General features: G+C 48.4%; 1 protein-coding gene across 1 annotated transcript in view; it reads right to left on the bottom strand.

Annotated features, from left to right (window-relative positions):
• The window catches only part of XRN1 (5'-3' exoribonuclease 1), an 838,379-nt gene that overhangs the window by 559,850 nt on the left and 257,502 nt on the right, over positions 1-21,027 (bottom strand). Inside the window, exon 24 of the mRNA XM_069213922.1 lies at positions 17,335-17,450. Within this exon, the coding sequence (XP_069070023.1) occupies positions 17,335-17,450 (116 nt within the window). The remainder of the gene's footprint in view (positions 1-17,334; positions 17,451-21,027) is intronic.

Below are 21,027 nucleotides of genomic sequence, written 5' to 3'. Positions count from 1 at the left end.
GGGCAGATGCTCGATGAGATGCTGCATCTCGTCCCAATGGGCTCTATCATATCGCGCTAGGAGCGCCTGAGAGTTCGCGATGTGCCACTGGTTTGCAGCTTGTACTGCAACCCTTTTCCCAGCTGCGTCGAACTTGCGGCTCTCTTTATCCGGAGGTGGTGCCTCGCCTGATGTGTGCGAGTTGGCTCTCTTGCGAGCTGCCCCTACCACGACTGAATCTGGTGGCAGTAGTGAGGTGATAAAAGCAGGGTCCGTGGGCGGTGTTTTATATTTTTTCTCCACCCTTGGAGTTATCGCTCTACTCTTGACCGGTTCTTTGAAGATCTGCTTTGCGTGCCTTAGCATTCCTGGAAGCATAGGCAGGCTTTGGTAGGTGCTATGGGTGGAGGAGAGGGTGTTGAAAAGGAAGTCATCCTCGACAGGTTCTGCGTGTAACGACACGTTATGGAACTCTGCTGCCCTAGCTACCACCTGTGCATACGCTGTGCTGTCCTCAGGTGGCGAGGGCTTGGTAGGGTACGACTCAGGACTATTGTCTGATACTGGGGCGTCGTATAGGTCCCAAGCGTCTTGGTCATCTTGGCTCATGGTGGTATGAGCCGGTGAATGTGACGGAGTCTGTGCCGGTGATGTGTGAGTTACAGGTGGAGGAGAGGGTGGCGGAGTTACCTTCTTCACCATTTTTTGTGGTGTTTGTTCTTGAGTTTGGAACTCGAGTCTCCTTTTTCTCCTGATTGGGGGAAGAGTGCTGATTTTCCCTGTCCCACTTTGTATGAAGATCCGCTTTTGTGTGTGGTCTACATCAGTGGTCTGTAACTCTTCTTCAAATCTGTGTTTGCGCATTTGAGAGGACAGTGATTGTTCCTCTGTATATGAGCTGGCAGTTGGTTCGGTTGCTGGTCGTTTTGGCACCGAAACTGTGTCTCTGCTTTTTTTTGGCTCCGAGGCGAATTTTTTCTTTTTCGGCGTCGAGCTTTCTCGGCGTCGATCTTCCTCGGTGCCGCTGTCTCTGCGCCGAGCAGCTTCGGTTCCGCTGTCTCGGCGTCGATCTTTTTCGGCAGCACTTTCTCGGTCCCGAGATTGCTGCGTGCCTGTGTCTCGACCCGAGTCGGACGATCTCGGCACCAGTTCGGCCTTTTTCGGTGCCGATGGACGGTCACCTACTTTATGGGTTGAGCCATGGCCTGTTGGCAGTGGCATCCCCTGGGCCTTGTCTGTTTTCTTGTGTGGTGCTTGCTTCGACGTCTTACTCACGGTTTCTTCGACGTCGAATTCCTCCGAGTCCGATTCATGGATGGAGAAGGCTTCCTCTTCTTCTCCTTGTCCCTCGAACTCTCGGTGTCCTGTCGGCGTGGACGCCATCTGCAACCTTCTGGCTCGCCGGTCACGGAGCGTTTTTCGGGACCGAAACGCACGACAGGCCTCACACGTTTCTTCCTTGTGCTCGGGCGACAGGCACAAGTTACAGACCAAATGTTGGTCTGTATATGGATATTTATTGTGGCATTTAGGACAGAATCGGAACGGGGTCCGTTCCATCAGTGTCGATGTTACACGCGGTCGGGCCGACCAGGCCCCGACGGGGGATCGAAATTACCCCGAAGGGCTACCGGAGCTCTTCACGATTCGGTGTCGATTCTATTCTTACCCGAACCCGAGCGAAACAATACCGACGTAGTTTTCCGAAGTTAAGACTATCTTTCCGTCCCGAAACCCGGAGCGAAAAGGAACACGTCCGAGCCCGATGGCGGAAAAAAAACAATCTAACATGGAGTCGACGCCCATGCGCAATGGAACAAAGGAGGAGGAGTCCCTCGGTCTCGGGACTCGAAAAGACTTCTTCGAACAAAAACAACTTGTAACACTCCGACCCAACACCAGACGGCGGACTATGCACAACAGGTGTATCTGCAGCTACACATGCCACCGAACACCAATTTATCCACAGAACCCTATCTCACAGTTGTCACCTCTAATCATGCTCAATTCCTGCTGACCAGACTTAGGTTAAGTCTGTTGCCCCAGCTGCTAGCAGTTCCTTGGGACTGGCAAGAGACATGCTCTCTAGTGCCCTGCAGCTGCAATTAAGTGTCTCCAAGGGCAGATTCTGGAAAAGAAAAACCTGAAAAGGAAGGGGACAGTGTCCAGACCACTCAGAGATGTCCAGGTGGTGCACGTAGGCAATGACACCTTCAAATGCAAGAATTAGTTGCAGGATTTTGGGGAACCAGCGAGGTCCAGGAGACTCAAACCTTGGAGGGAAGTATGGCTGGCCCTCAGCACGCAGGAGAGCCAGCAGGAAGCCCCCACACAAGTGACCCTCTGGCAGCAGGCACAGGGGGTGGCAGGGAGGCCTCAGCAGCTCAACAAAACAAGAGTCCAACCGTAGGAGTTGCAGAGTGGAAACTGAGGAGGCTGGGACTGCTTGGAGCTTGAAGATCTCCTAAAGGAACAGTCAACATGCCTTGGTAAGAGCGTGGTGCACAGGGATTCCGTTCCAGTGGCTGCAGCACGGTTGGTCAGAAGACAAGTTGGAGCCGGAGAGGACCACAGAACACCACCGTTGATGCAGAGCCTTACGATGTCCATGGGACAGCAGGATTCACCAGGCAGTCACTGTCATCTTAATGTGCCTGTGGATGCAGGGGAGTGACTCCTTCATTCCAAGGGAGATTCCTTCTTGCTTCAGACAAGGTCCTTGCAGCCCTGGAGGATGCACAGCCACTGGCCAGTCTTGTTTCAGTTCCTAAGGCAGACCATCAGTGGTTCCAGGGGCCAGGACTAGAAGATGTCTTGCAGAGCTCCTTGTGGAGTTCTGCTTGACGAATTTGGGGATCCACCCTCAGGGAGCCCTAAAAGGGGGTTAGCCACTATCTGCAGTGACCCACCTATCAGAGGGAGTCAGGGACGGCATCTACCTGTCCTAACCAGTCAGATGCTCCCAGGGGCCTCTGCACATCTGATTTCCAAGACAGCAGAATCAAGTGGCCACCTGGCAGAGCTCTGTGCACCTCCCTAGGGGAGGAGCAGGACAGTGGGGTGGTCACTCCCTTGTCCTTTGTGTGGTTTCACGCAAGAGCAGAAACCAGGGATTCCTGCATGGGTGCAAATCCATTTATACAAGAAGGACACCAAATGTACCCTCCAAAGCAGTCTGGTGGTGCTGAGAGGCCAGCCCAGCCCAGAGGCACCTAGTTCTAAAGGAGAGGAGGTCACACCTTCCTCCTACAGGAAACCTTTTGTTCTACCTTTCCCTGCTCGAGTTAGGCTCAGCAGTAGGAAGGCAGAACAGTGTCTAGGGATCTGCAGCAGTGCAGGCTGGTAGGCAGACCCTGCAAGGCTGTACAGGTACATCTGGGGGAATCCTCTAAGGAACCCCCCCAGAGTACATAGTATCATGCAAATAACACTGGAATCGGTGTAGCTGCATGATTCCAATATGTTTGATACCAAACATGTCTAGGTCTGGTGAAGCCATTATGTAGTTGGACTACTCGCGTTGACCAGTGTCCACTACATACCTTAAAATGGCTTTCCCGCACTCTTGATGTCCAGGGAATGGAGTCTGGGGTTTGGAGGGGCACCTTTGTTCATGTAGGGGTGCCCTCACACTCAGGACCATACACCCTGCCCTTGGGCTGAAGGGTCTACCATAGGGGTGACTTACAGTGTCCAGGTGCAGTGACTGCGATATAAGGCAAGCCTTCTATCTAAAGTGAAAGGTGCCTTCACCATTTCACGCAGGCTGCAATGGCAGGCCTGCAGACACACTTTGCATGGGCTCCCATGGGTGGCATAATACATGCTGCAACCCATGGGAGACCCCTGGTGTACCAATGCCCTAGGTACCTAAGTGCTATGTAATAGGGACTTACATGGGCACACCAGTATGGCAACAGTGGGGTGTAAAAGTTCCCATCAGACCAAACTTGGAGGGGAGAGACCACAGACACTGGGGTCCTGGATAGCAGGATCCCAGTGTACTACAGTTTAAACACACTGACACTCAGCAAAAAGTAAGGGTAACTATGCTAGAAAGATGCTACTTTCCTACAAGCTCCACGATTGTCCCTTTGTCCTGTTGCCCGACTGGGATTGAGTATGGACTTTCTCAGCATTGACCAGAACCTCAGGGCTGTGGTGCACCATGATGATGTTGGGATGGGTGTGAAAGGGTCTTTTTTGTGGGGGGGTCTTGGGTACGCATAGCCCTCAGGTCGCGTTGTGGCTCCGATACCAACAAGGCTGGTTCCTTATCTTCCTCTTGTTGGCTAGAGTCGGAGTGGACATAGTGCAGACTGGCTAAAAATGGCGCAGCACTCTGTCGGAGCCTGGCCTTCCTCTTCGATGACGTGAAGATGCTGTTGTTCTTCTTCTGGGAAGAAGTCTGCTTCCACTGCCATCTTCATGTTATGGACAAGCGAAAATCCGGTCTGGAGCGAAGTGTCTTTTTATTTTGAACAGGTTGCAGATTGCGCAATCCTGTTCTTTACGATCTGGTGAGAGGCAGAGATTGCAGGCTTCGCGAGTGTCTGAATGGGCATACTTTGCACACACTGAGGGCATTTATGGAAAAGTCTGTCCTTTTCACCCTCCATATCCATGTTCCAACATTCTCAAGGGGTCCTAGAAGGGTGGCGAGTTGACAAGTTTGACTGTTAATCCTACCTCGTCTGAAAAAAAGAGAAAGACTTGACTCCTCTCCTCGACGATGAGCTGGTGTTTACAATGAGGCCGTTCCAAGCTGTTAGGAGCCCATGAAACTGGTAAGACACTGAAGTTGCAAGCTGCTCCGGCACAATCTAACAGAATCCAAAACGGAAAAAAATCAATCTAACAATGGAGCCATTGAACATGTGCATTGCCTCGTGGAGGTGGCGACTCGATGTCATATCATCATATCACCAGCTAAAAGACATCCTTGAGGGATAAAACAACTTCTAAAGTCTGAGCCCAAGACTAGATGCAGCATGTGTATCTGCAGCCAATATATGTTAATGTGTATCAGCAGGCAATCCATGTTACAAATACTAATTTCCTGATAGATACGTTTAACCGTATCTTTATAATAGATATCAACGCATTACCTTCCAAGTTTCTGGGCCTGTGGAATGGCTCAGATCAATTGTCAGTGCTTCATGAACATGTGTGCCAATGACCATGTAGAAGCCTGACAGTGTCAAGGTAAGGCACTCCAGTTGCCAGTGCACTGGTAGAAGCCTTGAGCCTTGAAGGCAGGGCCCTTAACTCCTTTAGATGCTGCTTCTTGGCCAGTGAAAAGCAGATCTTAATGCAGAGGACTATCCACTTCAACAGCCCTTTTCTGCACTGTCTTACCTTTCTTGGGCTCAGAGACCCCCACAAAAAACTGATGGTTCACCCAATGGTATTTGGTGCGATTGATGTAACAGCTTAAAGCTCTCTTGGGGTCCAGCCAGTGGGGTCTCTCCTCTTTTGAGGGGTGAGGCAGGGCAAAAAACACATGGAGAGTGATCGTTTGCACAACATAAAAAGCACTCGTGAATTTTGGTAAAAAAGCAGCAGAGGTCCTCAACAGCATCTGGGAAAAAGGAAGTGCAAGGTGGCTGACCAAGAGATCTTGAAGTTCACTTAAACAGGGAGCCAAAGTCACCAAAATCGGGTACAAAGTCTACAGACTCAGGTGACATAGTGGACAGATGTACATTGGTTGGAATGGAATGCACAAGAGTTAAGTGAGGACCAAATTAAGATTCCACTATGCCATCACAAAGGTTTTTGTAGGAACTACACGAGTAAAATATTTCAAAAATATTATCACAAGGGGTGATCTGAACAAGGACAGTTGGCCTGGTAAACATAACAAGCAATGGCAAAGCCAACAAGTCTGGCCAATGTGATAGCTACTGGCTTGGTTGGAGTGGAAAGCCGTGGGGTGGGATTGTGTGGGGTGGAGTGGCAATGAATGGTGTGCAGTAGAGAGAGATTGTGTAGAATAGAATGGCGTTGTGTGGCGTGGAGTGTAGTAGTACTGCGTGGCATAAAGTGGAAAGAAATGGAATGTCATTGTGTGTAATGGAAAGACAGTGAGTGGAGTGAAGTACCATGAAGTGGAGTGCAGCAGAGTGGCACTGAGTGGAGTGAAGCGCTATGAAGTGAAGTAGAGTGGCACTGAGTGAAGTGCCATGAAGTTGAGTGGAGCAGAGTGGCACTGAGTGGATTGAAGTACCATGGAGTAGAGTGGCAGTGAGTGGAGTGAAGTGGCATGATGTGGAGTAGAGCAGAGTGGGACTGACTGGAGTGCCACTGTGTGCAAATGAGAGGCATTGTGCAGCGGTGTGGCATTGTGTGGCGTGGCATGAAGCAGGGTGGAGCAGCACTGTGCGGAGTGGTGCAGCATAGAGTGAAGTGGCATTGTGTGGAGTGGCATTCTGCGGCGTGGAGTGGCACTGTGCTGCACTGAGTGGAATGGTGTGGAGTGGCATTGTATGATGTGGAGTGGCATGGTGTGACATTGAGTTGCATTGTGTGAAGTGCCACTGTGTGGTGTGGAGTGGCATTCTGCAGTGTGGAGTGGAACCATGTGGCATGTAGTAGAGTGGTACCATGTGGCATGTAGTAGAGTGGCATTGTGCGAGTAGAGTGGAGTGGCACTATCGGAGGTTTAAACCAAAGGTATCCTGGAGTTGAAATTCTAAGAGGTCTATAACAACTCTCACACATTGGGGTGTGGTGGTGAGAGAAGAAGATGCAACACCAGTAAAGGGTGGGTGGAAGGGGAAGAAGCAACACAGATAAGGGGTGGTTAGGAGGAGAAGAAGAAATAGTACCTCAATCACAGCACAAGAAGCAGAGGGGCACTAATCAAGATAAAGAAATCAGTGCTTGGCCCATGCTCCTCTCGAAAGAGCAGAAAGTGAAGCAGGCGCACCCCAATTACGAGGCAGCAGTGAAGAGTGATAATGAAGCTAACGTTTAGCAAGGGCGGACTCCAAGCCCTTTATAGCAAACGGTACCCCTTGCTGTGGACAGCGCAAGCACTTTTGGCAGGCAAGACCTAAGAAGGCCGCAAGGGCTGAGAGGTAACCTTAAGCAGTGCCTAATGCAAGTTCTTGCTGCAGTAGAGATAAAACAAACAGAAGGATATCCAACAAGTTGGTCTGCAAGGGATTGGTACTTTGGGGGTGCCAAACCAGCCTACAAACTTGCCTCAGCGCCTAGCATAGACAAACTTAATAGAATGATGCCTAACAGCTAGGATGACATTCACAACTCTATCTCCACACCAAAGGTGCAGATTGTGCAGGTTCGGGTGCAATACCCTGGCATGCTGCTGTGACAGAAGGTCCTCCTGAAGTAGAAGCCTGATCAGAGGACAGATGCTCATGCCCAGACTTTCCAGTTAGTGCACTTCCCTATACCAATAAAGAGCAACAAGTGTGACTTGCGCTTGGTTGTTCCTGATCTTCTTCAGAACTCGAGGCAGGAGAGGAAGCTTCAGAATGCCATACATGAGTTCCATGTTCCACTACTCGAAATGTGTCTCCAACTCCTGCCTCTATCTGATGGACCGAAGTAAGGCTTTCAGCGCCAGATAGATGGCCCACAAGCTCAACAGATTGACATGGCAGACCTCTGCCAGACACTAGAGTGCTTAATCTCCACCACTCCCAGGTGACCTCTCCATCCGAGCAGTGATGCATCTCTCACCACAGTGAGATCTGACTGGGTCAGGGAGAAGGGTCTGCTTCCACTCCAACTGCAGTTTAGCCACCTCTGTAAGTCTTCTGCGGTCTCCTCCAAACCACAGATAGACTCCTGTATGTTCCCTGGGTGCTTGTCCCACTGAACCTTCAGATTTCACTGTAGAGCTTGCATATATCACCTGGCATAGCTGGTGAACATTATACAGGATGACAAGAGGTCCAGCAGCCTCAGAACCACTCTCACAGAGACCCAGGACTTAAGTTAAAATGTCAGTATTATAGCCTGCAAGTCTTGAACACGATGTAGTGGAGGGGATGCCCAAAACTGTACCATATACAGGACGGCTCCAATGAAAGTGAGCTCTGTGAGAGTCAGCCATGAATTCAGCAGATTCACAGTGAACCCCAGCAATGTCAGGAGGTTCGGCATAACCTGGAGGTGGTTTAGGACTGACTGTGGTGGACACACCTTCAACAGCCAGTCATCAAGTTAGGGGAAACTGCAATCCCCAAAATTCAATGGTGTGCTGTGACCAACAACATAATTTTCTGAACAACCCAAAGGGTACTGGTGAGGATGAAAGGGATGGCAGCAAACTGAAAATGCTCCTGGACCACCTTGAACTACAGGTAGAGTCTGGAACTGCAGGACGGGTAATAAAAGTAGGTGTCTTGCAGGTCCAAAGCTACCATCCCCATTGTGTGGATCGAGGGCAGACGGACCCTGGGTCAATGTGAGCATTCTAAATTTGACCTGCAAGAAGGCATTTAGAGGTCAGAGATCTAAAATCGGAGTAAGGCCTCTGCCTTAATTTGGATATAGCACAAGTAACAGCCAGTCACTATTTCTGGGGCTGAGACCTTTTCCATGGCTCCTTTGAAAATGTTCCAAAGTGGGCCAGATGGGTGGTGAGTCTAGAAGGAATGACAGGGCATAGTCCCACTGAATGATCTAAAAGACCCACCTGTCCAATGTTATTCCTTGCCACCTGTGGAGGAAATACCTGAACCGGTCTCCCACAAGGTGGTTGTGTGTCCCTAATGGCAAACCAAGGTGACAGAGGCTATTGCCGCAGGGGGAAGTGACTGGGAAGTGTGTCTGCATGATCCGAGCCCTCTACCCCAACAGGATTGGTCTACCTTTTGCAGATGTGATGGGCCTTGGTGCTGCCAATATGCCAACTCTCTGGAGTAGCCATGAACTGAGCTAAGCTGTTAAGGGAACTGTCACGCAGGGATGGAAATGCCCAAGGAACATGCTGTGGCTTGACTTTTTTGAAAGCGTTCCTAAACTGAATCAGCCTTCTCGCCAATAACATGACATGAAATGGCATGCAGATTTAAGAGGCTTGCACATTTCCTGAGAATTTCGTAGATCACATCAAAGCATGCCACCAAAGCAGCACGCTATTGCCAAATCCTCTGCCCAAGCAGTTGGTAGCGTGCAGCCCAGACCGGTGATGTATTTTGCAGGATCTTGCCCATTCTGGATGGTTTGAACCAGGTTGCCCTGAAGTTCCTTGGGGACTGCTGGCAAGTTCTCACCAACCATGCCCCATAAAGCGCGCATATATCTCCCCAGCAAACAGCTGGCCTTGACCTACCAGAGAGGTAGACTGGCAGAGAAAAACATCAGTTTTCCAAATGCTTCAATTCGTTTTGGCTCTGTCAGGTTGAAGAACTTCTGTTAGCGCTTTAGTTTTGATTTCAATCGCTGCCCACTGTAGATCAAAGACCTCTGTTACCCGTTTCATAACCACAGCAAAGCAGGCACTCTCTTCTGTTGAAAGTCCAGGGGGAGAACACAGTCCAGTGTCCGGTGAAAGTGTCCAACCTACTAGCCTCTTGCAAGTCCATAAATTAACTGTCATCATAACAGGGATTAGGAAAATAATCTCTCTCATTACCACCACTAAAAGATGATTGGCTCTGATCGGAGTCTGAACCAAAACGTTGGTGGAGTGCTTGGGTGTGACCCTGAAGCAAAAGCATGGGTCTCTCTGAGTTCCATTGAACTGGGACTGGGTGCATCAGAACGTTGAGAGGTCCTGACCAGAGACAGGAAAGAGATGGATTTGGCTTAGATTTAGTTAGAATTATAGGAATCAGGTCTTCTGGTGGCATCCGGGCTGGTGTCGAAACCACAAGAGCTGGGGTAGATTTTAGTGCCAGCTTGGAAGCCAATTCTGGCTTGAAGCAGAATCAAAAGTGGGTTCACTAGGTACAGATGGTGCCAAAGGCAGACCAGCTGGCTGTGAACTGAATGGAAGCTTTTGCTGATTCTTGAGATCAAAGGAACACCAGAGGTGTTGGAAGAGTGCCAAAGATCCACAAGATAGCCTCTCTGAAACCCTTAATCTGTTGTAACATTGCGGATGGCCCTGGACATTTGGATGCCTCAAGATCAGCTGCGGAATGGGTCCTTGATGACAGACAGGAAGCGAGACCTAGAGGCACCTCAAAGTCCTTGCGATTTATCGCAGTAATGGCTCTGGGAACGGGTCCGTGCCCTTGAGTTTGAGCAAGACGAACAAGTTACATACCTCCAGTAACACATTATGTGGTAGAGACAACATCTAGCTGCAGATTCCTTACTTTTGAATTTCCCAGGCGTCAGACTGGATCCAGACATTTTGCATGAGCAGTACCCCTGCGCACCATCAGGTGGCTTTGGTCGGTTCTGCACGTCATTGTTGGCATCTTTGGCACCTGAAGTGACATTGTGGTCCCCTACATAGGTGCCACCAGGCGCACGGACGTCAGTTACTTTTCACGACTATCCACACTAGAAGCGTTGAGCCATGAAGTGAACTGACGGAATTCTCTCAAAACTAGGGCCTTCAAAGGGGAACAGCCCTAACCCTAGAAATCTGTCTGCAGAGTGCGGAGGCACTGGTGGTTCTGTAAGGAATCTGCAGCTAGATATTGTCTCTACCCAATAATGTGTTACTAAAGGTAAGTAATTTGTTCACTTCTAGCTGCAGATTTGTTACCTTTGAATTGATACCCAAGCCATATATCCTCCTGATGGAGGGCTGGGGACATTTTCTAAATTAAAAAAAGTCCTGTAGGATCGAAAATGCGAAATGCCTGTACTTGCAAACCTGACTGTCCAGGTAGTAGTGTTTGGCAAACGTGTGCAGGGATGCCCACGTTGCTGCCTGGCAGATGTCCAGGACTGGAACTCCACAAGTTACCACTTTCTGCAAGCGAAATGGTCCCTTAAGCCCTCAGGAGGCTGCTTCGTAGCCAGGATGTAGCAGATCTTGATACAAAGAATGACCCAGCGTGAAATGGTTCGCTTCTGTACTGCCCGACCTTTTTTCACTACAACATACCCCACAAAGAGTTGGTCATCTACCAGGAACCGTTTTGTGCCATCAAGGTACAACGACAACGCTCTTTTAGGGTCCAGTTGGTGGAGTGGTTCCTCTTCTTTAGAAGGATATGGAGGAGCATAAAAGGTGGGCAGGGTGATAGACTGCCCAAGATGGAATGGGGTCACCACTTTCGGAAGTAAAGGGGCCGGGTGCAAAGCACCTCTTTGTCAGGAAACACAGTAAGATAAAGAGCCTTGGATGCTAAAGCCTGCAGCTCACTAAGAAGGCTGCGTTGATGGTGAGCAGCTGGAGGGGACAATTGTGTAGATGCTCTAAGGGCACACATACAAGATAGGTGAGAACCAGGTTCAGGTCCCACTGGGACACGATGAAGGGCAAATGAGTAAACATATGTACATGCCTTTTCAGAAACCTATTTATAACAGGTGACTTAAACAGAGAGGGTTAGTCAGGCAGAAAGGCAGACAGAGCAGAGAGATAGACCCTTAAGAGAACCGAGAGTAGAGCCATGCTCGGCATGAGTAAAAATGAAGAAAAGAAAAACAGTAAGAGAGGCAGAAAGAGGGTCAATAGACCTTTCTGAAAAGTATTTTACAAATTTTTGCCGACAGCAGGTGTATACCGTTTTGGTGGAAGAATGCCTGGCTGCCAATATAACGTTACAGACTTCGGGAGGAAGGTCAAAATCTATAAAACTCACCATTCAATCTTCACGCAAAGAGGTGGAGAGTTGAGAGGTTCGGGTGGAGAACACTCCCCTGCTGCTGAGACACAGGATCCTCCCAAAAGGACAGCCTGATCAGAGTATCGACGCTCATTTTCAGAAGGTTGGGATACATGTAGAAAAGCACTTTTTAGGCATGGTTAGCCCCCATTTCTTTCCTGGAATCACATGTGATTTCATCCGTAAGTGGACTATATTCCAGCTAACCGGGTCCCCAGTGCCAAATCTCTTTCCCGAAATTTGACAAAATCCCTAGCACCCTCTTTAAGTCCCTAGTAAACAGCACCCCTGGTACCTGGGGCACTAAAGTAGGTCCCTAAGGGCTACATCATGAATTGTGCCACCCTCAGGGATATCTCACCAAACGTATAGTGCTGCCATCGCAGGCTGCATGTCTTGGTGCAGACAAAAGTGAAAGCCCGACCTGTCACACTTCCCCATGTGCCAGGTCCCCTACCACTGCATGTGATATTCGTAAGTCACCCCTACAGACTGAAACCAACTGTACTTACCTTTATGCATTACTGACTTTTCCTTCCATAGGACTGCATTGTGCATAAAGGCACACAGGTTTGAACAGTTTACTTACCTGCAGAAATTGGTATAACAAACAGTGCTTACTACCACAAAAAAGAGCATTAATATTATCTACTTTTGCCTCTGTCAACCAGTTGGGGAATCCACTGGACTCCCTGCACAGTGTACTTTCTTTTAGTGCACCATATAGCGAACTAGCTTCCTATAATACCAGACTCTCTGTGCCCAGTCCATAGCCACAAGAGTGACTTGGGCCTGATTGTTCCTGATCTTCTTGAGAACTCTGGGCAGAATTGGTTTGGGCGTAAAGGAGGCCTGAGCTTCACTTGAGATGAAAAGCATTGCTGAGTGATTCCCGCCTTCGAAACTTCAACATGCAAAACTGATGCCATGCATGTTCTCTTCAGAGGCGAACAGATCTAACCAAGGCTCTCCACACTGCTGAATGAGACCTTGCGCCAACTCCGAATGGAGACGCCACTCATAATCCGCTAGTCATCGACGGCTGAGTCAGTCCGCCCTGGCGTTCAGAGAACCTGCCACGTGTTGAACCACCAGAATTATGCCCTGTTGTTCCAGCCACGTAAAATGGTGCAGGGCCTCTTGACAAAGGATCCATGACCCTACCCTGCCCTGCTTGTTGCAATATCACATCATGGTGGTGTTGTCCGTGAACACTTGCACCAACTTCCCCCTGACAAAGGGAAGAAATCCTTTCAATGCTAGCCAAATCACCAGGAGCTACCACAAGTTTATGTGAAGTCTGGGTTCCACTGGACACCAGAGTCCTCAGATCTTTACCTCTCCCAGATGGCAGCCCCATCCCAGGAGAAAGGCATCTGTCACTACTGTCAGATCTGGTTGGGGAAGGGAAAAGAGTCTTCCCTTTGACCCAATCGCTGTTGGTCAGTCAGCACTGCAAGTCTTTTGCAGTTCCCTTTGAGATCTGGACCATGCTGGAGAGATTCCCTTGATGCTGCGCCTACTGGAACTTCATGTCCCACTGCAGAGCCCGCATATACCATTTCCTATGATTTACCAGCAGGATGCAGGAGGCTATGAGGCCCAGAGCGTCAGAGTCATTCTCACCGAAATCCAGGATAGAGGCCGAAACATTGTTATCATAACCTGAATATCCTGGGCTCGCTGCTCAGGAGAATAAGCCCGAAACTGCACTGTGTTCAGAACAGCTCTGATGAAGGGTAGCGTCTGAGAAAGTCAGGTGTTGTGGGGGAAGGAAAGACTGGAAAGTGATTAGCCATTCTGAATGATCTGCAAGGCCCAGTTGTCAATCAATCAGCAATTTGTAAAGTGCACTACTCAAGGCGCTGAAGAGGACAAGGGTGGGTGGGGAGAGGGTTGCTGCTACTGCTCGAACAGCCAGGTCTTGAGAAGCTTCCTGAAGGTATGGAGGTCTTTGGTCTGGCGCAGGTGGGCGGGAAGATTGTTCCACGTTGTCTGATATAATGGACTGCCAGTGGAGGAGATGCTGTTAGATTCTCACTTCAACTGGGCACCCACGGCCTTGAAGAACCAGTCTAGAAGGGCTTAGAGGTTGCAGTTGCTGGATGACTTCTGGCTACCAGACCCATGGGATCGGAATGCACCGCATCCAGGTTCTCACACAGCTTGGGGAGCCTGCATAGGACAGAGACTGGCACGGTGGCGTGCCTCTTCTGTAGCCACGAAAGGCAGACTTGGGGCAAGGTGTCAGTGAGAAGCCCAAGGACTTGGACGTAGCCCGTGAGTCCTTGAAGCGCTCCAGGACCAAGTCTGCCTTCTCTCTGAAGAGACGAGTTCCATCGAAGGGCATGTCCATGAGGGTGGCTTGGACATCCCTTGAAAATCCTGGTGTTCTCAGCCAGACGTGGCACCTCAAAGTCACTATTGAGACAACCACTCTGCCCAGCGAATCAGTATTGTCCAAACCACACCTGATAGTGAACTTTGCTGCATCTCCCAAATCTCACAGCTTGTTAGAGAATGACCCAGACCTCCTCCGGGACCTGTGGCAGCACTTGAGCAACACTATCCCACAAGGTGTGGAAATACCAGCCCAAAAGGCATGTAGTGTTCACTGACTGCAATTCTATGCTGGCGAAAGAAAACATTTTCTTGCTTAAGCTATCCAGCCTCTTGGATTCCTTACCTGGGGGAGCTGCAGGAAACACGCCCTGGGTGGTTGAGACTTGGCCTACCAAGCTCTCGGGGGTAGAGAGTTGGGTGAGGAAATTAGGATCACCTGGGGCAGTGCGATGGTGGTGGGCAATTGTCCTGTTTTACAGGAGCCCCTGTGCTGGGCTTGCACCAAGTATCCAACAGGACATCAGTCAGTGCTTCATTAATAGGAGTTCGGCTGAGGAAGTCCCAGGGCTGAGGCACTTAAGTCAAGAGGTTAGTCTTGACCATCAAAGAGGGAAGTTCGAGATCGAGGATCTCTGCTGCCCTCTTCACCACCATTGCGTAAGATGCTCCATCCTATGTAGCCACGGTAGGGGAAGAGGGAAAACCAGTATCTGGAGAGGTGTCCAAGTCCACTGGCATCTCCTAGTTCCTCATACAAGTCCAAATGCTCCGTAGGGGTTTTAACTTGTATTCAAAAGGGTCCAGTGACCCCTCTCAGTCTTCCTCCATGCCTGTCTGTTCAGAAAAATGTCCGGGCAATGTCTTAGAGCCACTGGTCCCTGTTGATGCCGGAATTGATGACATTCTGATTCCGAGTCGTCAGGGATGAGAATGGGGCTGGTGCTGCCAGGAGGGCAGGGAGCCAGGAGCATTGATGTCTGAGAAGGTCACGCTGGCATGACCAGTGCCAATTCGGATCTGTGATCAGATCCATGAGACCCCATCGGAGCAGAGACCGGAGCCGTTGGAGTGGAACCTGATGGGGCCTCCGGCTACCGAATACAGGGGGAAGGCAAGGAGTCGGACCTGGCAAGCGCTCTGCAGAACCATGCCTGGAATGCCAATGTTCCTCACTTGTTGTGGTAGCCGACAGATGAGGCGAAGTCGGAGTCTGCTTAGACTTCTTCTTTTTGTGCCTCCTTCCCAGAGTGTCCCAAGTTCCTCCAGTGCAACGAAGAGGACTGGGGGCACCTAGAGCGGTCTCACAACCACTTTCTCGATCTGGACTGGGATCTCGTAGGAGTTGCACTGGCTGGCATTGACTGTTGGCCCGCAAGCATCTTTAAAGACCGCTCCCTCAAAGCCTTCAGCGCTCTGGCCCCGCAGTCCGAGCACGACTTCAAATCATAGTTGCGCTTGTGACACCATAAACAAACCAAATGGGGGTCTGAAAACTTCATGGCACAATGAAAAGTGCCACACGGTTTGAAACCTGCCTTTCTAGAGGACATCTTGACACACTCCAAACAATAGTCAACTAAAAGTTAAAAAAAAAAAAAAAATCCTGTCAAAAAGAGACAGAAGGGTAGCTCTTCTACCGATGAGAGCTGGCTGGTGCGGAAAGAGGTAACCGCAACATCACCTTCCACTGCCGACAACGATGGCGTGCAGAACCAAACCCAGCCATCTGACGGTGCGCAGGGGTACTGCTCATGCAAATGTTTCCGGATCCAGTCTGAGGCCTGTGAAATTCAAAGGTAAGGAATCTGCAGCTAGAAGTCTATCACATTTCCTAAACTTCTTTCAGAGATTGGTGTTGTACAGGTTGGCTTTGTGTTTCTGAAATGCCCACGGACTGTTAAGGGCACATTTCTCACACAACTGGGACTAAGATATACCATGAGCCCAAACATCACAGACATACCTCTTGTCAGAGACATCTGTTTCTGACAATCCCTACAGGGATTAAACTCTGTAGTTTTAGGAGGGGACATGAGGGGCCACCCTGGAAAGGAGGAAGTTTCAAGAAAAATCTTGTCAACTAAGAACAAAAAGTTGGGAACTAGAACCAGATCTGCATTCAAAGATGGGGCAAAGAAAGGAGCTGTGGTCAATGCGCATGGGTGTAGCTTATATGCAACTCCATCATTACTGGGGTAGAATGAAGTCAACGCGGAGCTGCACAGAGCCACCTACAGGGGGGCAAAAGCAGTGCTGTTATCTTGCGGATCCAGTCTGGCGCCAGAAGGATTCATATGAAAAAACATTTTATTTTAGCATTTGTATAAGTCTCATCGCAACTCATTTTTTTTATCTGACGATTATATTTTGTACATACTCCGCATTTTCACATTATATGATGGAATCATTCTAAACACAAATTAAAAACAAGACACGTCAGACGATGCACTGAAGAAGGATACTAAGGAAAACTGCTTCCTCCTCAGCTTATGCACACTAATTACACTACAGTTGAAAAGAATTTATCTCTCAAGAAGTAATTTATTTAGGATGAGAATTTATATTTTCCCAATGTATAGTGATATTCCTGCTTAGTATGATTGCATCCTAAATTAAAAATGTTTTAAATTTAAGTATAGATAAGTATATTTACAATCATATAAGGCTAGTCCCACTCTGGTTGTGAAGTTAATAAACCAAAATGATCTATGCAGGCTCTGATCTAGAAGCAGGTTGAGATGGCATGTCAAAACTTACATGGAGCAGAACAATAAGAATGCCCACATAATTACCCCAATCTATGTCCTCCCACACAGGACTTCCTGTGCAACTTGTTCTCTGCTTTCAACCATGTCAGTGTCACAATCACTTAGACATCAGATGACAACTGCTTTGAATACTGAAACACTCTAATTGATGTCTTTGGTAGCCTAAGTCCTTTGATGTTATCTTGCTATTTTGATTGGGTGAGTCATTTTCAATCTAATACCCCCATTATATAAAAAAAAAACATAACCCAACATTATCCACACCACTTGCTTAATTTTCATGAGATTTGGCTAATTATAAGGATTTCTGGACAAAATACTTTGGTCATAAAAATAATCTGAAGTGCCCACCCTGATAATTCACATAAATTATGATCTCCCTGCATCCTTCACCAACATACTTTCTGCTTTTACATTTTCCAACTCTCTATTTTTGTTTACAATTTCACATTTGCTGAACAGTGCGAACTTACTTTCTCTTGGATCCTCTTCCAACGAAGATACTTCCAGTAAACCTTGACACAAGGTATCCACTAATTCCTAGACGATTAGCAAGCACATATCCGGGGTTGTATTTTATGCAGTATTTCTTTGAGCAAAGACAAAATGCAAACATTTATAATGTACAGACGGTTGAGAAGTGAATACTCATAATGATGTCAATAATTTCCATCAGTACTGATCACATTTTCTAATACATGTTCATCAGTTATGGACTTCAAATATTGGCCAATAATTTAGATTTGAGCATTCATAATTACTGCAGCAATTGCTTTCTGTTAGTTTAACTAAACCTTAACAACCTCCTTCTTCAAGAAACCTACAATTTCAAAATTAGTTTCAATAATTCCAAGTAGTTTTTCAGTTGTTAATGAGTTATAGTTTAGTGGTCCAAGACAGTACTCAATGCAAACAAAACATCTTAACATATACACTACAGTACCTCGCAGCAGCAGACTGAGTAGTGTAAAAAGCAGCCTCTGAATATACAAAACCAAAATGAGGTATAGTGTGCACAAAGTCTAATGGTTCCCCAGAGGCTTAACAAAGGCTGACGTAGATAATACTAATGCTCTCTTTTGTGGGAATGTGGTCGAGTAGTTCAGCTTGTCAGAGGGTAGTGCAAAGCATTTGTTGTACACAAAGTCAAGAAATGAGGCACACACTCAATGACTCACTGGAGGCCAATGTTTTTATATAGAAAAATATATTTTATTTTGTTACTTTATTCTAGAACAAAAGGATCTTTGTTGCAGGTAAGTACAGTTGTAAGTTTGTATCAAGCTTATATATCAAATGCACTTTGTTTAGGTTTTGCAGATAAAACAGTTTACAAGTAAGTAACACTTTTCAATATCAAAAGTAGACTGGGCAAAAATGTCATAGGAACCAATGCAGTCCCTGGGAAGGAAAAGTGTTAGTACAGATAACAGCCAAGTACCTGATTTACGATCCTAGTCTTCGGGGTTAGGATGTCCACAGGTCTAAAGTTAAAGTTGACCCCAAAAAGTCACCACCAGCAACACAGGGCCAGCCGGGTGCAGAGGTCGAAGTTGGGGTTTCAATGGGATCCTAGGAGGACTGGGGCACTTGGAAGGAAACAGGTTGCAGGAAAGTACCTGCAACTTCAGGGCACAGACCTAGGGTGGTTTGGGTGCGCACCAGGGGGGCCACAGGTCAGCACCAAACACACACCCCCAGCGGCACAGGGGCAGACGGTTGCAGGGTGCAAACACAGCATCGGGAGCCCAATGCTTTTCAATGTGGGAGCCCTGGGGGTCACAAAGATTCTGCAAGGTGAGTCCAGGGGGGTCAGTTGCGGAAAACCAAAAGTTTAACAAATAGGAGAGGCGCCCGCTGTACGTTGCTTGGATTCCCCAAGGCCAGGGGACTGTGGGTGCAGGGGTACCTTTGGGCATCGGGAATCTTTGTCAGGTCCGGTCGTGGTCAGGGGGGTCCTCCGGATTTAGGCTGCAGGGGATCAATGTGTTGGCCAGGATGGGTCAACCCAGGTTGGACTCGAGGTTGGCATCACCTGGGGACCTTCTCAGGACCAGTGGGCCATCTGGGCATGGGACGTGGGCGTTGGGTGCAGAGTGAGCAAGGCTGGTGGATCCGTGGCCACTCTGGAGTCCTTCTTGGATGTTTCTTGTGGACAGGGCCGCTGTCTTCGGGAGCTCTTGGTCCTATGCTGGGTAGGCAGCCCTCTGGGGATTTGAAGAGGTCGCTGGTCCTGCAGAATGCATCACCTTTTTGTAGCAGGAGACTTGAAGCTGCAGACAGCCCGGGAGGGCTGGGGCTAAGTCAGTTGTTGTCTTGAGTCTTCATTGCTGGGGTCGGCTCTTCAGCCCTTCTTCATGAGTCCATCAGAAATCTGAAGAGCAAGGTTCAGGGGTGCCCTAAATACTACATTTAGGGGTGTTAGAGGTCAGAGGGCAGTAGCCAATGACTACTGTCTCTGAGGGTGGCTACACCCTTCCTGTGCCCACTCCCTTTGGGGAAGGAGGCACATTCCTATCAATATTGGTCATCCTCCTCCAAAACAAGATGGAGGATTCTGCAAGGAGGGAGTCACCAGCTCTGGACACCATAGGGGTGGTCCTAGCTGCAGTGGTCACTCCTCCTTGTTTTCCCTAATTTTCCCATCTGACCTGCCGCCAAAAGTGGGGCTTGATCTGGGAGGGCATTTCCATTAGCTGGAGTGCCCCGGAGCACTGTGACAGGAGGCCTGTGCCTTTGAGGCTTGCCTCCAAGTGTTGCAGTACTTGCAGGGGGAGATGTGAACCACCTCCACCCAGAGCAGGCTTTGTTCCTAACCCCAGAGATCACAAAGGCTCTCTCCCCATTGGTCAAAAACTTGCTTGTTAGTGGCAGGCTGGCACAGACCGGTCAGCCATACACTAAAGGGTTGGGTGAAATACAGGGGGCATCTCCAAGATGCTTTCTGTGTGCATTTTACAATAAATCCAACACTGGCAGCGCCGTGGGTTTATTGTGCTGAGAAGTTTGATACCAAACTTCCCAGTCTTCAGTGAAGCCATCTTGGAGCTGTGGAGTATGTAATGACAAACTCCCAGCCCATGTACTTAATATGGCCACATTGCACACAGTGTCTAAGAATGGACTTAGACACGGTTGGGGCATCATGCTCATGCAGCTATGCCCTCACCTTGGTATAGTGTTGTAATGCCTGCTAGAGTGGTGACTTACCTATGCTACAGGCAATGGTTGGTAGGCATGGCACCCAGGGAGGGATGCCATGTCAACTTTACCTTTTTCTCCCTGCCAGCACACACAAGCTACATTAACAGTGAGCATGTGCTTGGTAAGGGGTCCTTTAGGGTGGCATAATACATGCTGCAGCCCTTAAGGCACCTCCCTGACTACAGAGCCCTTGGTAACACTGGTACTTTTTACAAGGGACTTAGCTGTGTGTGCCAGGGATGTGCTGATTGCAGAAACAATGGTACAGTTTAGGGAAAGAATACTGGTGCTGGGGAATGGTTAGCAGGATCCCAGCACATACTCTATGAAGTTAGCATTAATATCAGGTAAAAAGTAGGTGGTAACCATGCTAAAAGGGGCGCTTTCTTACAGGTAGGACTGAGTGTAGACCAATTGTTTAGCACATCAATCAAAGAATCTGTATGTAACTTCAGTATTATACATCTGAATACTGGTGGGTCAATTCAACTTTTAATCAAGACAAAATATGTTAATTCTCATTAACAGCAGATTAACTAAAAATGAAAAACACACAGGAGCACCATGCTTAGTTCAAACACCAACCCAATGTCCAGATGTTTGCCCTGCATTAAGGAAACACTGCCAGAATCTTTCCCATAAATCATTACCTACGTGAGTTCACAACCATCATCCTTCGTAACAGTGAGGCAAATCTGCATACATATTTCAGAACTTCCTGGGGCAAAGGAACCTATCAAAGTTCCTCCAGCATTAGTTGAACAATAATTTTAGCTGAAAAATTGGTGATCAACATAAAGAGCCAAATCCATCCAGATTTCAGAATATCTATCAACTACGTAAATGAGTTTCATGCTGATTCGCTGTATGCAAATTGGATTTACATTGACCGTCCTGAAATTTTGGACTCAGTCAGGGTCTCATGGTCTTATGATGGAGTACCAAAGCCACTGATCTCAGAA

The sequence above is a fragment of the Pleurodeles waltl genome, chromosome 11 (genome assembly GCF_031143425.1).
Source record: "Pleurodeles waltl isolate 20211129_DDA chromosome 11, aPleWal1.hap1.20221129, whole genome shotgun sequence".
NCBI lineage: Eukaryota > Metazoa > Chordata > Amphibia > Caudata > Salamandridae > Pleurodeles > Pleurodeles waltl.
This window is presented reverse-complemented; position numbering and strand designations above follow the sequence as displayed.